The sequence below is a fragment of the Hippocampus guttulatus genome, chromosome 8 (genome assembly GCF_054856545.1).
Source record: "Hippocampus guttulatus isolate MCC_2025c chromosome 8, RoL_Hgut_1.0, whole genome shotgun sequence".
Taxonomy (NCBI): Eukaryota; Metazoa; Chordata; class Actinopteri; order Syngnathiformes; family Syngnathidae; genus Hippocampus; species Hippocampus guttulatus.
The window spans coordinates 11,269,663-11,284,037 of record NC_141268.1 but is presented as its reverse complement, the minus strand read 5'-3'; the positions used below and the strand labels follow the sequence as shown (position 1 = coordinate 11,284,037).

At 43.6% G+C, this 14,375-nt stretch overlaps 1 protein-coding gene across 1 annotated transcript in view; it reads left to right on the top strand.

The window, feature by feature from the left end:
- Nucleotides 1-14,375, top strand: part of pax7a (paired box 7a) — a 65,786-nt gene that overhangs the window by 47,559 nt on the left and 3,852 nt on the right. Inside the window, exon 8 of the mRNA XM_086117752.1 lies at nt 13,289-13,544. Coding sequence (XP_085973878.1) covers nt 13,289-13,544 — 256 coding nt within the window. The remainder of the gene's footprint in view (nt 1-13,288; nt 13,545-14,375) is intronic.

Sequence of the window (14,375 nt, the reverse complement as noted above, 5' to 3'; positions counted from 1 at the left end):
AATGGACAGGTGAACACAAATAGTGGAGCAACACATTTAGACAGGCAATACTCGCAGGCATATATTCTTGATCCTCTTCGCAAATGACTGTGACATTTGCCATGATCAATGACATTTCTGTGGTGAAGTCACACACACCAGTACAATACTTTATATAGTAGCCGCAATGAATTAATTCTGATGCAAAAACTGTTGAATACTTCACAATTTATTCACTGTTATTTCTATACAGTATGGTTTTATAAAGCACGGTATTATAGAATGTTGTTTTCCTGATTTCATTTCCTATTGCATCCCCATTCATTTCAATGGGTCAGATGATTTGTGATCCATATACTGTATGTGGTCTCACTGATGGCAACAGTAACCACGATATGACCCGCAATTAAAAGCTACCCTGAGATCCCTGCACTCCATCATCGGTGACTACTAAGTCCGTATCCGACACTGCTATTCGACCATAGCGATTCGAGATTTCATGACAGTCTTGATGAAGGAATTTGACAAAGTTTGACGAAAATGAACTTCTTTTTCCCCCGAGTTTTATGAAAGTGTTTTGGAATGACAGGGATGTATGGCCTTTGGGCTGTGTGAGTGGGCAGGGCATTCACCCACACACACACACACACACACACACACACACACGTACACGGGATCAGAAGCAGTGTGCAGCTCTCACCCCTGCCTCCCTTTGATCCATGTCCCGGGGCCTGCCCGCCTGCCCGCCTGCACCGCACCAACGCACGCTGACACCGTGCTCACCAGCGACTCCCCACAACTGTCTGAGCGAGATAAGCCAGGGGAGACTCCAAACTGAGCTGCTTCTCCTCCATTAGCCTACGAAGACGCTTTAAAAAAAAAAAAAAAAAAAAGATGGGATGAATTATTTTTAAGAGCTCTTGTCACTGCCAAAAAATGGAAAAAGAAGAGAAGAAGGGGGGGGGGGGGGGGGTGAAGTATGCTTCATTTTGCCTGACTTCGAACAAGACGCCCTCTACCTGAATACCAATGAGAGACAGGGTTGTGGATGGGGGTGGGGAGGGTAAATTGTAGTAGTCCCCCATAGTATTAAAACTTGGGCATTAAGCCTCTCACCGGGCACTCTGTCAGCTGGCAACCGCCGCTGACAACAAATCAAAGGGGATGAGCACATTGCCCGCCTGCATTCACAGCACCACCGCTCTCTCAGGAAGGAGGATGGGTGGGGGGTAGGGGGGTTCGCATGAACCATGGGGGTGTACATAGTGGTTAATTAGAAGTCCCATTAAAACAAATGCTGTTTCAATTTGGCAATGATTTAAAAAACAGAAGATGTAAGAGGCTTTCTGTAAAAAAAAAAAATAAAAAAAAAAAAATACTAAACAAGACACCCGCTGTCGGCAGCTGCCAAGAGAATCCAGGGACTGTAAATCATATCCAGTGGCTATACTGTTTGTGCACAGATTATTACTTCTGCCTGTTATGTTTGCAATAGTTCTGAACTCTGAGCAAACCTGCGCTGACTGTGACATCACTAACGTGCACGACACAAGTAGTGTGCTTGTGTGCGTGCGTGTGTGCGTGCGTGTATGTGTATAGTCGGCTAAATGCTCACATTTGCATTTAACAGCTGCTTCTATTAATATCAGCCCGTTTAACTAGAATGATGCCTATGGAGCGCAGACCTCCGCCAAGGTCGCAACATCGCTAGTTTGGATTGACAACAAATTTTAGCTTTTACAATTGGACAAAAACTCCTCACATCATGATTCAGATCCTCACCAAAATGTTTTTTATCAGCTGCACCACACTTCCACGTTGTTTTGTGCAAAGTAACTGATATTGGTGTAATCCTGGGAAATAACACACAAACAAATTCACTGTAAATTAAAAAAATATAAAATAATAATGGCTAAAAGGGCACCTAGCATCGATGAGAACTCCGCCAAGGCTAAACATTTAAAACAACAGAAAATAGCTTTTATTACTTTTTTTTTGTAATTTACAATAAAAAATAATAATTCTGATCACGAATATTTTTGCAATAAATAAATAAATACATCTTCACCTTTATCCAGATCATCCCCAAATTGTAATCCTAATTTTTCTTACAAATGTTTCTTTATTCTGTGTTTGGTGGAGGATGCTTGGAGGTATTAATAATAATTTGATAATAAAAGATTTAGCCCTCCGCATGTCTCCGGGGCAACCGAGCGAAGCCGCTTCTCCCAAATATTCCGATGTTGGCGTGGCGCATTCATGCATTCATTTCTCACCTAGCAACCTTGCCTTCCTCTCCATTTGGCTGCATGTCATGGTGCGCTCACTACCGCCCCCCCCCTCACCCCCATCACCACCCACCCACCTCCACCGCCACCTTCCTCCCAAGCTCCGAAACATCTCTCCCCTGGAGAGGCAGCGCCCAGATGAAAGGCTAAGGCGGACAATAAAAATGCTATTTAAATGCAAGGGTGTTTGTGTGCAAGTGTGAGATATTTCCCGCTGAAAGTGAGCTGCCGCATCCCGATAAATAATAAATATAAGGGGAATGTGATTTACATTTATCTCGGCGAGGCAGCCAATATGAATTTGGGTAAATCCTAGAAGATGGGGATTTAAGGAGCAAAATGACTGCGACTGATTCACATGGCTGTGTGTCCCACGCCTCCGCGATGCCTATAAGGTGCACAGGCCTGCTACTGCTGCCTTTTTTTTTTGACAGTGGTGGCACAAACTTGGATGCTGTCTAAAATAGACGCCGGTGATACTGTGCTCTCGAACTGGCTTGTCCGCACGCTTGAGGGTGAAGGTGACTTTTGCTGGCATCATTTTACACTATCAGGACCTTTATTAAGAGTTTCTACAGACTACTCATTATATTAAAAACACCTGATTTATTGGGGGGTGGTATTAGATCAAATCTCATCCACTGAGGAGCTTGTGAACCACCTTGGTGACTTCAACTATAGAGATAGGAAAGCACCTTCTTCAGAGGAAGGCGTGTCGGTGGAATTGAGGAGATCCACATAACTTCCTGAGTTGAGGTCAGCTGCGCAAAACAGCTCCATACATTAGTGCACTGCTTCTTCCTCCTAAGATGCCGCATGGTGGACCGAAATTTCCATGAAGCCATCTGGAAGTTGTTCTCCATGGCCTCACCGAAATCCTCCCGCATCCGAGTTTTTGCCTCAGTGACCAAGTTCGACCAGAGGTGGGAGTTAAAGGTCCTTATGACATGGGATTGGGTCAGACATTCCCAGAAGACCCCCATAATATGTTTAGGCTTGCCAGGTTGGGAAGGCATCTTTCTCCACCATTGCAAGCAATAGAGCAACAGCGCACGAGGTGAAAATCGGTTGAGAGCTCCACCTCTCTCTTCACCTGAGTGTCCAAGAAAAGCAGCTCCAAGTGCAATGATCATCGAACTGTGGCCTAGGGATGTCCTGGTGCCATCTGTCATGTATGGACACCACCCTTATGTTTGAACATGATGTTTTCCATTTTTTAGACAGGTTCAAAATATACCCAAATGCTCTATCGGTTACATTTTTCACTAACTAATAAGCACAGACAAATAAGAGCTCATTATTTGTCACTCAATGAATGTTTGAAGTCTTTCTGCACCGAGAGCCAACAGCATTCACTTGTCTGGCTGGTTAGCAGGCAGGTGAAGCGTCACCGGTGACCCCTTTCTCTTCCGCTGAGGGTTCAAAGGTCAGGTGAGCGAGACACTATCAGGGAATGTCCACAGGGTTGCTTTTGCTGTGAACCTGCCGTCCATCTCTCGGATGTTATGTGTGTGCGCGCACGCCTCATGTGCTTCCTGTTAGTTCCAGATGCCACTCTGACAGGTGCATTGATGTGATTGATACTGCGCCCTGACTTTTTACCCCTTCTTCTCTCACCTAAACTTTCATGGCGGCGACCCCCCTTTGCGGCAAAGTTTATTCACAAAGCTAGCGTTGAGCCGGCCAATAAAATGAGCCCACTTGGCCGGACCTCAGCTGGGTTTTGTTGCTCGGCGGTAGCGCCCCACTCAGTCTCCAGCTGAGAGCTATTTCACTATTTATTTACATGTAATTATGGCTATGAGGTGCAGATATTAACACTGTCAAGAACAATTTGACCTGACATTTTTCACCAAGCCTGGCCCCTGCTGGTTTTAGCAAACAACCCCCCCCCCTACTGACCCCCCGCCTCTTCCTTCTCCCCATCATCCTCATCTTTCTCCAACCTTTTCTCCATCCGCCTCACTTTTCCTCCTGCTGCTGCACACACACGCGCGCGCACACACACACGCACGACAAAACCACTCTCCTGGAATCAGAAAATCTGCCATTTAATTTAGAAGCGCGTGTGTGTGTGTGCGTGTGTTCGTGCGCGCTTTTGAAAGGGGGCCTCTCTTGTTCCCAGTGGCTGAATCCATCCCATAGTTACTCAAGCATATCACTAGCAAAGAATAGACGACTGCTCCTCACACATTCTCCAATTGCAGTCCAATAGACGACATATTAACCTCTGGTTAGTGCGGGGCAGGGACTTTATAGCTCGTACTGGGGTGTGTTTAAGAAGTTAGTGGACAGCTGTGCTCGCTCAGATGTTACGGCATTACGAGAAAGGTTGATACAAATGAGTGTGTGGGGTGGGGGTAGAGGGATGTGTGTTAGTTTTAATGTTTTGGGGTCGGGTAGGTAAGTGCTTGATGCATTAGTGTATTACAATAATAAGACCGTTTTTTTAAAAAGAAATACTGTTTTTATTTAAAAAAAAAGTAGTTTTAAAATAATTATGTTTTGTTTATATTTTGTGTCAAATGCAGTGAAATTGTTTCCTGGTTCTACTTTTATTCGTCAGATAAGATTAGATGTCATGAAAGAAACTACATGATGGACAGTATGTGGAATGTATAATGCGAGGGATTTTTTTCAAACTAGATATAAAAGAAGACATCACGCATGAATAACAAATTTTGAGACAGTTTGTCATGCTATATACACAGATGTGAATGTGAACCAAAGCATGAAGAGCAATAGGATATAATCAGTTGAGAATGAAATAAACACGAACAGTCCTACACGACACATTGAAACGTGAATGCGAGTCGCGGCGGGCATGGCCAGGGCATTGTATGTAGCCATTAACGACACGAGTATGATATTATACATGAATAATCATAGGCAAGCCGTATATCACATTACGGTATGCATAATATATATTCAGGCGATAATGTGGAAAGCGGCGTGAATAGGCAGCAGGTGGCAAAAAGAGCAGCGATTCGCGAATGATAACGCAGAAACAGAATGGCATCTTAGGCGCCGTACTCTATCGAGAGACGTCAATGATAGCAACAGCAAGAATAGTCAGCAGCACCGTCGCCGAAAAAAATGCATAGGGAGGGTACGCAATGCATGAATGATGATTCTTGGCACTTAACGCTATCAACATTTCATAATAAAGGTGGAAACTGCACTCTATATCCAGAGGTGAATGTGAGCAGCAGCAAGAATAGTCAGCAGCATTGTAGCTCAAAAGAAAAATGGCACCATACTGCACTACACTCTTCAGAATATATGGAGATGTGAAATGCAAAGAGAATCAATCAAATTGAAGATGAATATAAAATAGTTTTACTTTTATTTATTTTTTGTCGGGTGGTTGGGAGGCTGGGAGTACTGGAGGGGAGGGGCGGGGCTGAAGCGGCTCGGGGGGAAAGGCGTTGTGAAGAGTGACGGCTTGTTCCAGCGGCTGCTAATCATCCTCATCTGCGCCCCTCGTGTCAATGCCCACTTTCTGTCAGTGCCAATCAGCCACTTAATTGAACACAATTAGCACCCCACCCCAACACCGCATTCTTCAAAGACCCCTCCATCCCACCCCACGACTCTACCTCTCATTCCTGGTGGAAGACACTTTTCACTTGTTATTAATGTGCCGCGGCCAATTAAGGCAGTGGCATGCGGGCCAAAGCCCATCATCTGCTGCCTGCCAAGGTCCCCCCACCCCCTCCCCTCTCTCTCCCCCCCACCCCCATTGCCTCCCCGGCCACGGCGCCACCTCCACCGTGACCAAAACGCTTTAATTCAATTTATGCAATCGCTGTTATTTTTAAATAGTCATTTTGTCTGCTCAGATGAGGGGCCTGAGTGCCTGCTGGGCTGGCCGTCCTCATCTCATGTGAGGGGAGGGGGGAAGGAAGCAGGAGTTGACTCCTAGATAGTTGGGAGTTCTTAGATAAGGTCGATTGGGCCTCCTATTGAAGGTGGTGACGCTCGGAGAAACTGTGCCTCCGTTTGATCATTTCAGGATGAGTCACTGTCGAGAGCAAGGAACCATAATAAGTCAAAAGGGATGTCTGTATGTCAATGATGCGGTATATTCAAATAATTCTTAAAATATGTCGTTTCAACAATATTAAAGAAATTGGTATTATAAATATGCTTTGAATGTATTCATAAATATATTTGATAGGGTGTGGGACAATATATGAAGATGAAATAGAGGCCGTATATAAATTATACAGGACATGAATTATTTTGAAAACATTTTAACAACAATGAATAAATACAGCACAAATTATAAACATTTGGCTGATTAATTACAAAAGACAACGATGAAAAAAAATTATTTAAAAATATCACCCCACATTTTACGATAGATTTAAACATTGTTTGAAATATATTGATGAATGATTGTCCGGAATAAGTCACAAATGAACTTTTATAAATAGTAATTGTTGATAGTTTATTTATGGCATCCGTCAATACGTAACTTTGCGTTTTTTTCCCCTTTTTCAAAATTCCTGCATCTGCCTCATCCAGATCATCACCAGCGTGTCATGGCTAATGCTAAAGTCAATTTTTTTTTTGCGTAATTTTCAAAAGCGACTATTGAACATGCCTGCATGACACTAATTTACCCCGTGGGGCTCATTTTTTGAGCTCAATAGTTATTTTCAGGACCAAAAATGCAACATTTACTCTTTCCAACTCCGAAAAACGGATAGAAAAGTCGACCATTTTGGCCATTGTACTTGCTAATGTCCCTTTCGCTGATTGCGTCCGTGCATTCAGGAATAGTTCGCTGCCCCTTGTCAAAGTCAAACACTTCCAGGATGAGCGGCGGCCGTAATGGACGCCCCGAGGACGAGCCCTTCCCAATATTGATCTGCAATTCAAGCATCACCCGCGCCCGATCTCCAGTTAATCGCTCGCCATCTGCGAAGGTGCTAAGATGCTACATTCTGCGGCGTTCAGATAACTGCCGCGTATTTTGCCAGCGCTCATTTTATCCCCCCCACCTCCCGTCTGGCCCCCTTTGACCTCTGCCTAACTTAAAGGTACATCTCGGGGGCATTTCATTTGGGCAGAGCGCCGCAGCTATCGGTGACAGAGGGAACTAATCCAGTCTTGCGCAGATTAAGAGTATTTGTGGAGCTGCGGCTGTGCTGGATGGAACAGAGGGGCTCTCGCTATCAGCTCTCCAGGCAGGCGAGCCCTCAGGCCAGCGCAGTCCTACAGGAGTCTTTGTACTCCCCCCCACCCCCTCCCCAAAAAAGCCTCCACTTCCTCGCACTCGTCACTTTCTCTTCGCGTCTCGAGCACCCCTGCCCTTCTTCAATAGGCTGTCACATTTCCACTCTTCCATTTTTTTTTCCCCACACACACACACCGCTGCAGGTGCGAGACAAAAAAAAAAAAAGCCGCAGATTTCATTGCAGGATTGTGTTTTCAAAGTGTTAAGCCATGGTTTTCTTTTCGGTATAAAATACTCTTTCTGCTACACATTGCTGCAGGTTCTAAAAAAAAAAAAAAGCTTTCACTCTAGAATTTTTAAGAGCATTAATGCCTGTTTCTCTTTCAAGACCATTTGCTCTTCCCACCCCGAGCACCCGTAATCTTCTTCGTCACATTTCTCTGCTTTCTTTTCTACACACACACACACACACACACACACACACACACACACACACACACACACACACACACACACACACACACACAGCTGCTCCAAAAAAAGCTCCAGATTTTCACTCCCGAATTGTGTTTTGAACAGCCTTTCTTTTCAAGATCATTTTCTCTTCATATCTCGATCACCACTGGCCGCATTCTTTAGGCCTTTGCTTTTCCACTCTCCCTTTGTTTTGTTTTGTTTTCATACATTGGTGCAGCTGGGAGGAGAAGTTGCAGATTTCAATTCAGAATTCTCTTTTTAGCAGTGTTAATACAAATGTTTTTTAATTTTTTAAAATTTCAATATCACTTTCTCTTTCATCCCTGCCGCCCTTCTTTTTTTAGCCGTCCAATTTTCACTCTCCTGTTTGTTTTTTAAAACACACTGGTGGAGGTGTTTGGATGGGAACATAAGGATGTCACTGCAGAATTATTTGCTTCACAGTATTAACCCTTTCAGGGACAGCGGTTACTACAGTGGACCGCCTATCATGTTATCAGGTTACAGGTTATCATTATTGATGCATGAAATGGTTCATCAAAGTTTTCAATTCAATCTCACTTTCGCCATCGGTCTCGAGTACCCGCGCCTTTGCGTGTCTCCTCTCCTTCCTTTTTGAAACTCGCTGCTGCAGGTGTTCAAATGGGAAGAAAGGAAAACCGATTTCACTCTGGAATTGTATTTTAAACCCTATTTCTGCAAGTTTTCCATTTCAATATCTCTTTCTGTTCGCGTCTCGAATGCCAATGCCCTCCTCGACACATTTTCTCCCTCCCTTCTTTTATAGCTTGTCGATGCTGGAAAATGTTCCAGCTTCCACTCCATAAATCTGTTTTACATTACATAAATGCATGTCTTTCTTTTCAGTATCACATTCTATTCGCATCTCGGGCACTCCTGGCCTTCTATGTTGCCCTTTTGCATTTCCGCTCTCCTTTTTATACACACAAACGCTGCAGGTGTTTTATTGGGAGAAAAAGCTGCAGGTTTCATTCCGGAATTCTATTGGAAATCGTGTTATTGCATGTCTTTCTTTTCAACGTCACTTTCTATTCGCGTCGCGAGCACCCCTGCCCTCCTTGTATAGGCCTTCAAATTTCCACTCTCCCCTTTTTCACACACACCGCTGCAGGTGTCGGAATGGGTGGATACGCAGCAGATTTCACTCCGGAATTCACAAGTTTTTCATTTCAATATCACTTTCTTTTTGCGTCTCAAGGACCCATGCCCTCCTTCTGTTGCCCTTTGCCCCACTCGTACGTTGTTTTTTTTAAACACTAAATGTCCCTCCTCTTGATTTTCACATTTCCCCATTTCTTTAAAACACACTGCTGCAGGTATGAGAACATAAGTAAATAATTGCAAATTCCACTTTAAATAGCATCATTGCACGCCTTTCGTTTCAAAGTCACGTTTTATTCGTGGCTCGGGCAGCTCTGTCCTCCTTCTTATATTTCCACTCTTCCATATTTTTGACACTCACTGCTGCAAGTGCTCAATAAAAATGTCTCAAGCACAATTGCCCTCTTTCTACATACCTTTAAAACACACACTGCTGCAGATGCGAAAAAAAATTCAGACATCACTCTCGAATTGTGTTTGACGGGGTGTTCATGTGTGTCTTTATTTTGCGTTAATTTCCTCTCGGCACAAGAATGCACACAAAGAACAACTCGTCAAACATCTGCACAGACAAAAAAAAAAGCAACGTGACTGTTGCAAACATGAGAAGCGAGCTTTGAAAGGAGCTCTTTATGTGCCTCAAGTACGCTCTTTATTTATCTGAAAGGATGCACATTGTATCAATTTACAATTCTCCACAGGCTGCGGGGCTAACAACTTGAGAGAATTAATTACTTTTTTTGTTATTATTTTTAAAGTAATCTATCTGTAGAGAGGGGAGAAGGGGGGGGGGGGGGGGGGGTAGAGGGAACAGCCCGGAGCATTGTCCTTTAAACTAAAGTCCTGGCTCGCATTATCTCCCCAAGCAGCACTCGCACCAGCACCAACAACAAACGAGTGGCTGAGGAAGAGGAAGGAGATTGGGGCTGTGAATAAGTCTGGCAAAAAAAAAAAGGAAAAAAAAGGGGCAATAATATCTGGTTGTCATACTTTGGTGCAACTTTCATGCAAAAAATTTGGCAAATAAACATGTCAAGAAGTATACCATTGCTGAGAATTTTACTGAAATGTATGCCGAAAATCATTTTTATGAGGTGATTTTGCAACTCAGTCATTTGATCAATCTTTTTTTAAACCAATGTCTCCACATAAAAGTTTTATGAGGACATTTCACAAAAACATGTTCTCCAACCCTCAAAACATTTTGCCACAACTTCCGCCCCCCCCAAAAAAAATTACTTTGAAGTTATGTTTTTAACTTGGATATGTTTCACAAAAGCACATCAACTACAAATGTAGCTATTATTATTGATGTCATTTGAATAAGACTTGACAAAAACAATCTGGTACAGTATTAATTATAAACCCTTTTGATGATGGACAAATGTAAGTCTTTCATTGTCATTGAATTGTTTTTCGTTTTAGCGGAATTGTTTCCAATGCCAATGTTGGTTTTTATTTACATTCAGCATTTGGTGGATTAAGTGTTATAGTTGATTTGAGCTGACTTAATTTCCGCTCAGTTTTAGTAAGATCGTTGCTCTCCCTGTGATTTTTACAGAAAATGGGCTCCCAAATCATCAATGTGGAAAATATCACCACCACAAATATTTTTGGATGGATAAAATTGCTTTTTTAAGTCACAAAAAGAAAAAAAAGGGGGGAAAAAAGCAGAATTCTGATGCCTTTTTACTGGAAATCTTGCTCAATTCTTGTTGGAGTATACCAACTGGTATTTTTCACCAAAAGTTCCTGAGGGTGCCATAAAAAAGTGCTTATCTTTGCTGCTTCAACAAAAAATAAAACGATTAAAGGCAAAAATGTTCTTCCTGAGAAGGACTGACGGCTCTGTCTGACCCATCCTGATCCACTAAAATAGCAAAGAAAAATTTTAAAAAGTGCAACGGCGGCCATTTCTGGAGATAAGCCATCCGTTTTCTTTTGAAGAACTTTTATGAGCGTGAATATTAATTGCAGCGATTGTTGGCCATTGCGCTTCATCAGGAGAGCGATGCAATCGAGCTTCAATTAAAAGCTAAATTGGACTCTCCCTGCAGGACACTTTGTCAAAGCGTCTCCTGGACTCTTGCCGCTTGTGAATCTCCCTCTTCGTGATGCGAGACAGCACGCGGGCGTAATGGCCCAACACGTGGGAATGAACGCAGCAATTTGCGAGAACGCTTCAGCGTTCCGAAGGCTGTGATGAATCTAGTGAAGACTCGATTCCTCCTGTGTTAGCTCGCTGGCATATGTGTGTGTGCCGCGGCGGCCTCCGCGAGGGCCTAATTGGTTTAGCAGCTGAGGGGTCACAGGTCAGCGTAGCGTAGCCAAACTCAACATGAACCTGATGTTGAGAGGAAAGCCTGCTCGCTATGGGAGGGAAGCATGTGGGGATCATGAGTCTGTTTTTTTTTTTTTCAAACAGTGCCATACAACCAGTGTCTGCTGTGCAATTTTTGAGAAATGTTCTTGTAACTTATTCTCTTTTGGGTAGGATTGAGTGTTTTCAGCAAATTTTTGATCATTTGTTTTCTTAATTTTTTTTTTTTTGGCTACATTTCCCGTTTGATTTTTGTATGTGTGGATACAGTATGTTTGTGTATATATTGTATGTACATGTGCATGTGGAACCTCAAGTTACCAAGTTAATTGGTTCTGCGAGCCCGTTTTTAACTTCAAACATTCATGAATCAAGGTAATGTTTCCCATTGAAAAGAATGGAAATGCAATGAATCCGTTCCAACCCTCAAACTAAGTTATACTTAACTTTTTTTTTTAACCAGTGAATGGTTGAAAATAAATGTAATGCAATATATAAACCAGTGAAAACACACCATAAGGTAATAAAAGACTTACAACATATAACTTTTTTTGCTCATTAACTTGAACTAAGGAAGGGCAAAAGGGATAAGGACTAAAGCTCCTCCATTGAAAGTGTCTTCTTGTATAATAGTGTTTTTTGCTATTTAGGTTTTTTTTTTTATTCCGTTTTCTTTTCTAATTCATTGCTTGATTTTGGCATACCAACTCAGGGAAACTTGTCTTTTTCCATGTTAAGAACGCTAGTACATCAGAAATATGCAAATGAAGGTAATTTTTCTTCGACAATGTTGTACATATCCTGAATTTTTCATAAAAAGGGAGAACCACAATTTTTTTTCAAAAAAAACCCCAACCTGTTTTTTCCTCATTTTATTTATTTATTGATATTCATTTTTCAGCAGCATTCAGCATTCACCATTGAAGTTTAAAATTTTTCAAAATAGTACAATAATTAAAACAAATAAACATGATTTTTGTGTTGTTTTGACTTTCGAGTATTTTTTCATTACATTATTTTTTTCTTTTTTTTCCCATTATGCATATTTTTTTTTGTATTTATTTAGTAATATTATATCCAAACCACAATACATTTTTTGACAATCCAGCCTCTTTCCTTATGCCTCTTCAACAAGGTGCTTGAGTGTGAAGCACAACTGTCAGTAATCTCTCCCATTTGAACACATTCTGAGCGCTTCCTCTGGCGAATGTCACATGCTATTACAATAATCTAGAATATTGAATTGGAAGCTTTATGCAGTGGAAATAATGTGCACTCCGTCATATTGCAGGGCCGAGCCCTAACCTACAGAATCACTGGGCCTCTTCGACTCCGCGCAGGGATCTGAGGGGATCATTTACCAGTTCCAAACCCATTACTATTCATGAGACGACGGGCTCGGGGGCGAGGGATTAGAGACTCCCTCGGCGCTTGTTGTGCCGCCGGCTTCGGCTCGGGCCGCGGGATGGGGCCCGTCTGGCACGGGCCGCGGGTTTATTATCGCCCCCGGTCTCCGGTGTCCCTCAGCGGAACACTCGGTGCCGGCGCCAGCTCATGGAAACAGTCGCTCTTGTTCCCTCAACCCCCATCAGCCCCCGACTCGTCCTGAAGAAAAAGATGGGCCTCTTCGTCCTTCTTTTGCTTAATTCCAAGTGGAACCGGTGCCTTTCGATCGGAATGTCCAGTGGGAAGTGATTGATCTGCCTTGCAATTGGCTGGTGACCAGTTCAGGGTATCCCCTGCCTCTTGCCCAAAGTTGGCTAGGATCGGTTCCAGCTCACCCTTGGTGAAAATGTTGTGTTGGTGTATCGGGTCCAAACATAGCAAACATGCAGTCCTCAAAGCTCAGTGTGTTGCCATAATTTTGAAAAATGAGTTCATATCAAATGTATTTATTTTTTTTGGGCATGCCCGCAGGTGATGAGTATCCTAAGCAATGGGAGCGCGGTGCCCTCACAGCCGCAGCACGACTTCTCCATCTCCCCGCTGCACGGGAGCCTGGACGCTTCCAACCCCATTTCAGCCAGCTGCAGCCAGCGCTCGGACTCCATCAAGGGGGTGGACAGCCTGGCCTCCTCGCAGTCCTACTGCCCCCCCACCTACAGCGCCACTAGCTACAGCGTGGACCCCGTCGCCGCCGCCGCCGGCTACCAGTACAGCCAGTACGGCCAGAGTAAGCACTCGACATTTCCTTTCTTACATTCTGCCTCGCTGGCGCATGAAGCCACTTCAAATAACCAAAAATACCGAACAGGAACTTTAAATTAAAAAAGCAAATGTTAAGTAGAATGCAAAAATACCAAGTATACTATTAAAATGCAAAACTTACAATAATAGTGCATACAATACTGAAAAAAAAATTATACAAAAATAAAAGAAATGATAAATGTGAGAGACCACCTTGACCTTTGCACCTTAGCCAGTGGAGGCCGAGACACATGCTCTTGATAAAGGACCCCCTCGCCCCTTCGCCCCCCCATCATGCCTTGGTCACATCCCTCTCCACTTGGATGGGAAAGCGCAAGAGGGCCACTTCAAAGAGCGGCACGCCCTCGGGGCCGCCATGTCCTCTTGCCCACCTTTTCCTCTCGCCTCCATCGCGCACACACGCACATTAGTACAGCCCGGAGGCAGGAAAGAGTTAGCTTTATTAGATTAGCATAATTGACTGATGCTGTCGCGGCTATTCACCAAGGTAAAAACCAAGCACGCCTCCCGAGCGCCATTGGTTTGTATTTCCTTTCCAAGCTCTCTCCCGCCTCTCATTGCATCACGGATGCGTCACGTAGCGTCAATCGGATGCAAGCTGATGGCGGGTTAATTAAGACGCTGATTGAGCACAGTGGATGGCTAATGAATGGAAGGGTAGCCGCCGTCGGATGATGAAAATGATCGGCCGTGTGTGGAGTGTGGAGGGCATGAAATTGCAGATGCCAAGTGCAATGAAGACTGGCATGCACACTCGCGCGCTATAGTGAAGGCTGGTGGGGGGGTTGCTGAGTGA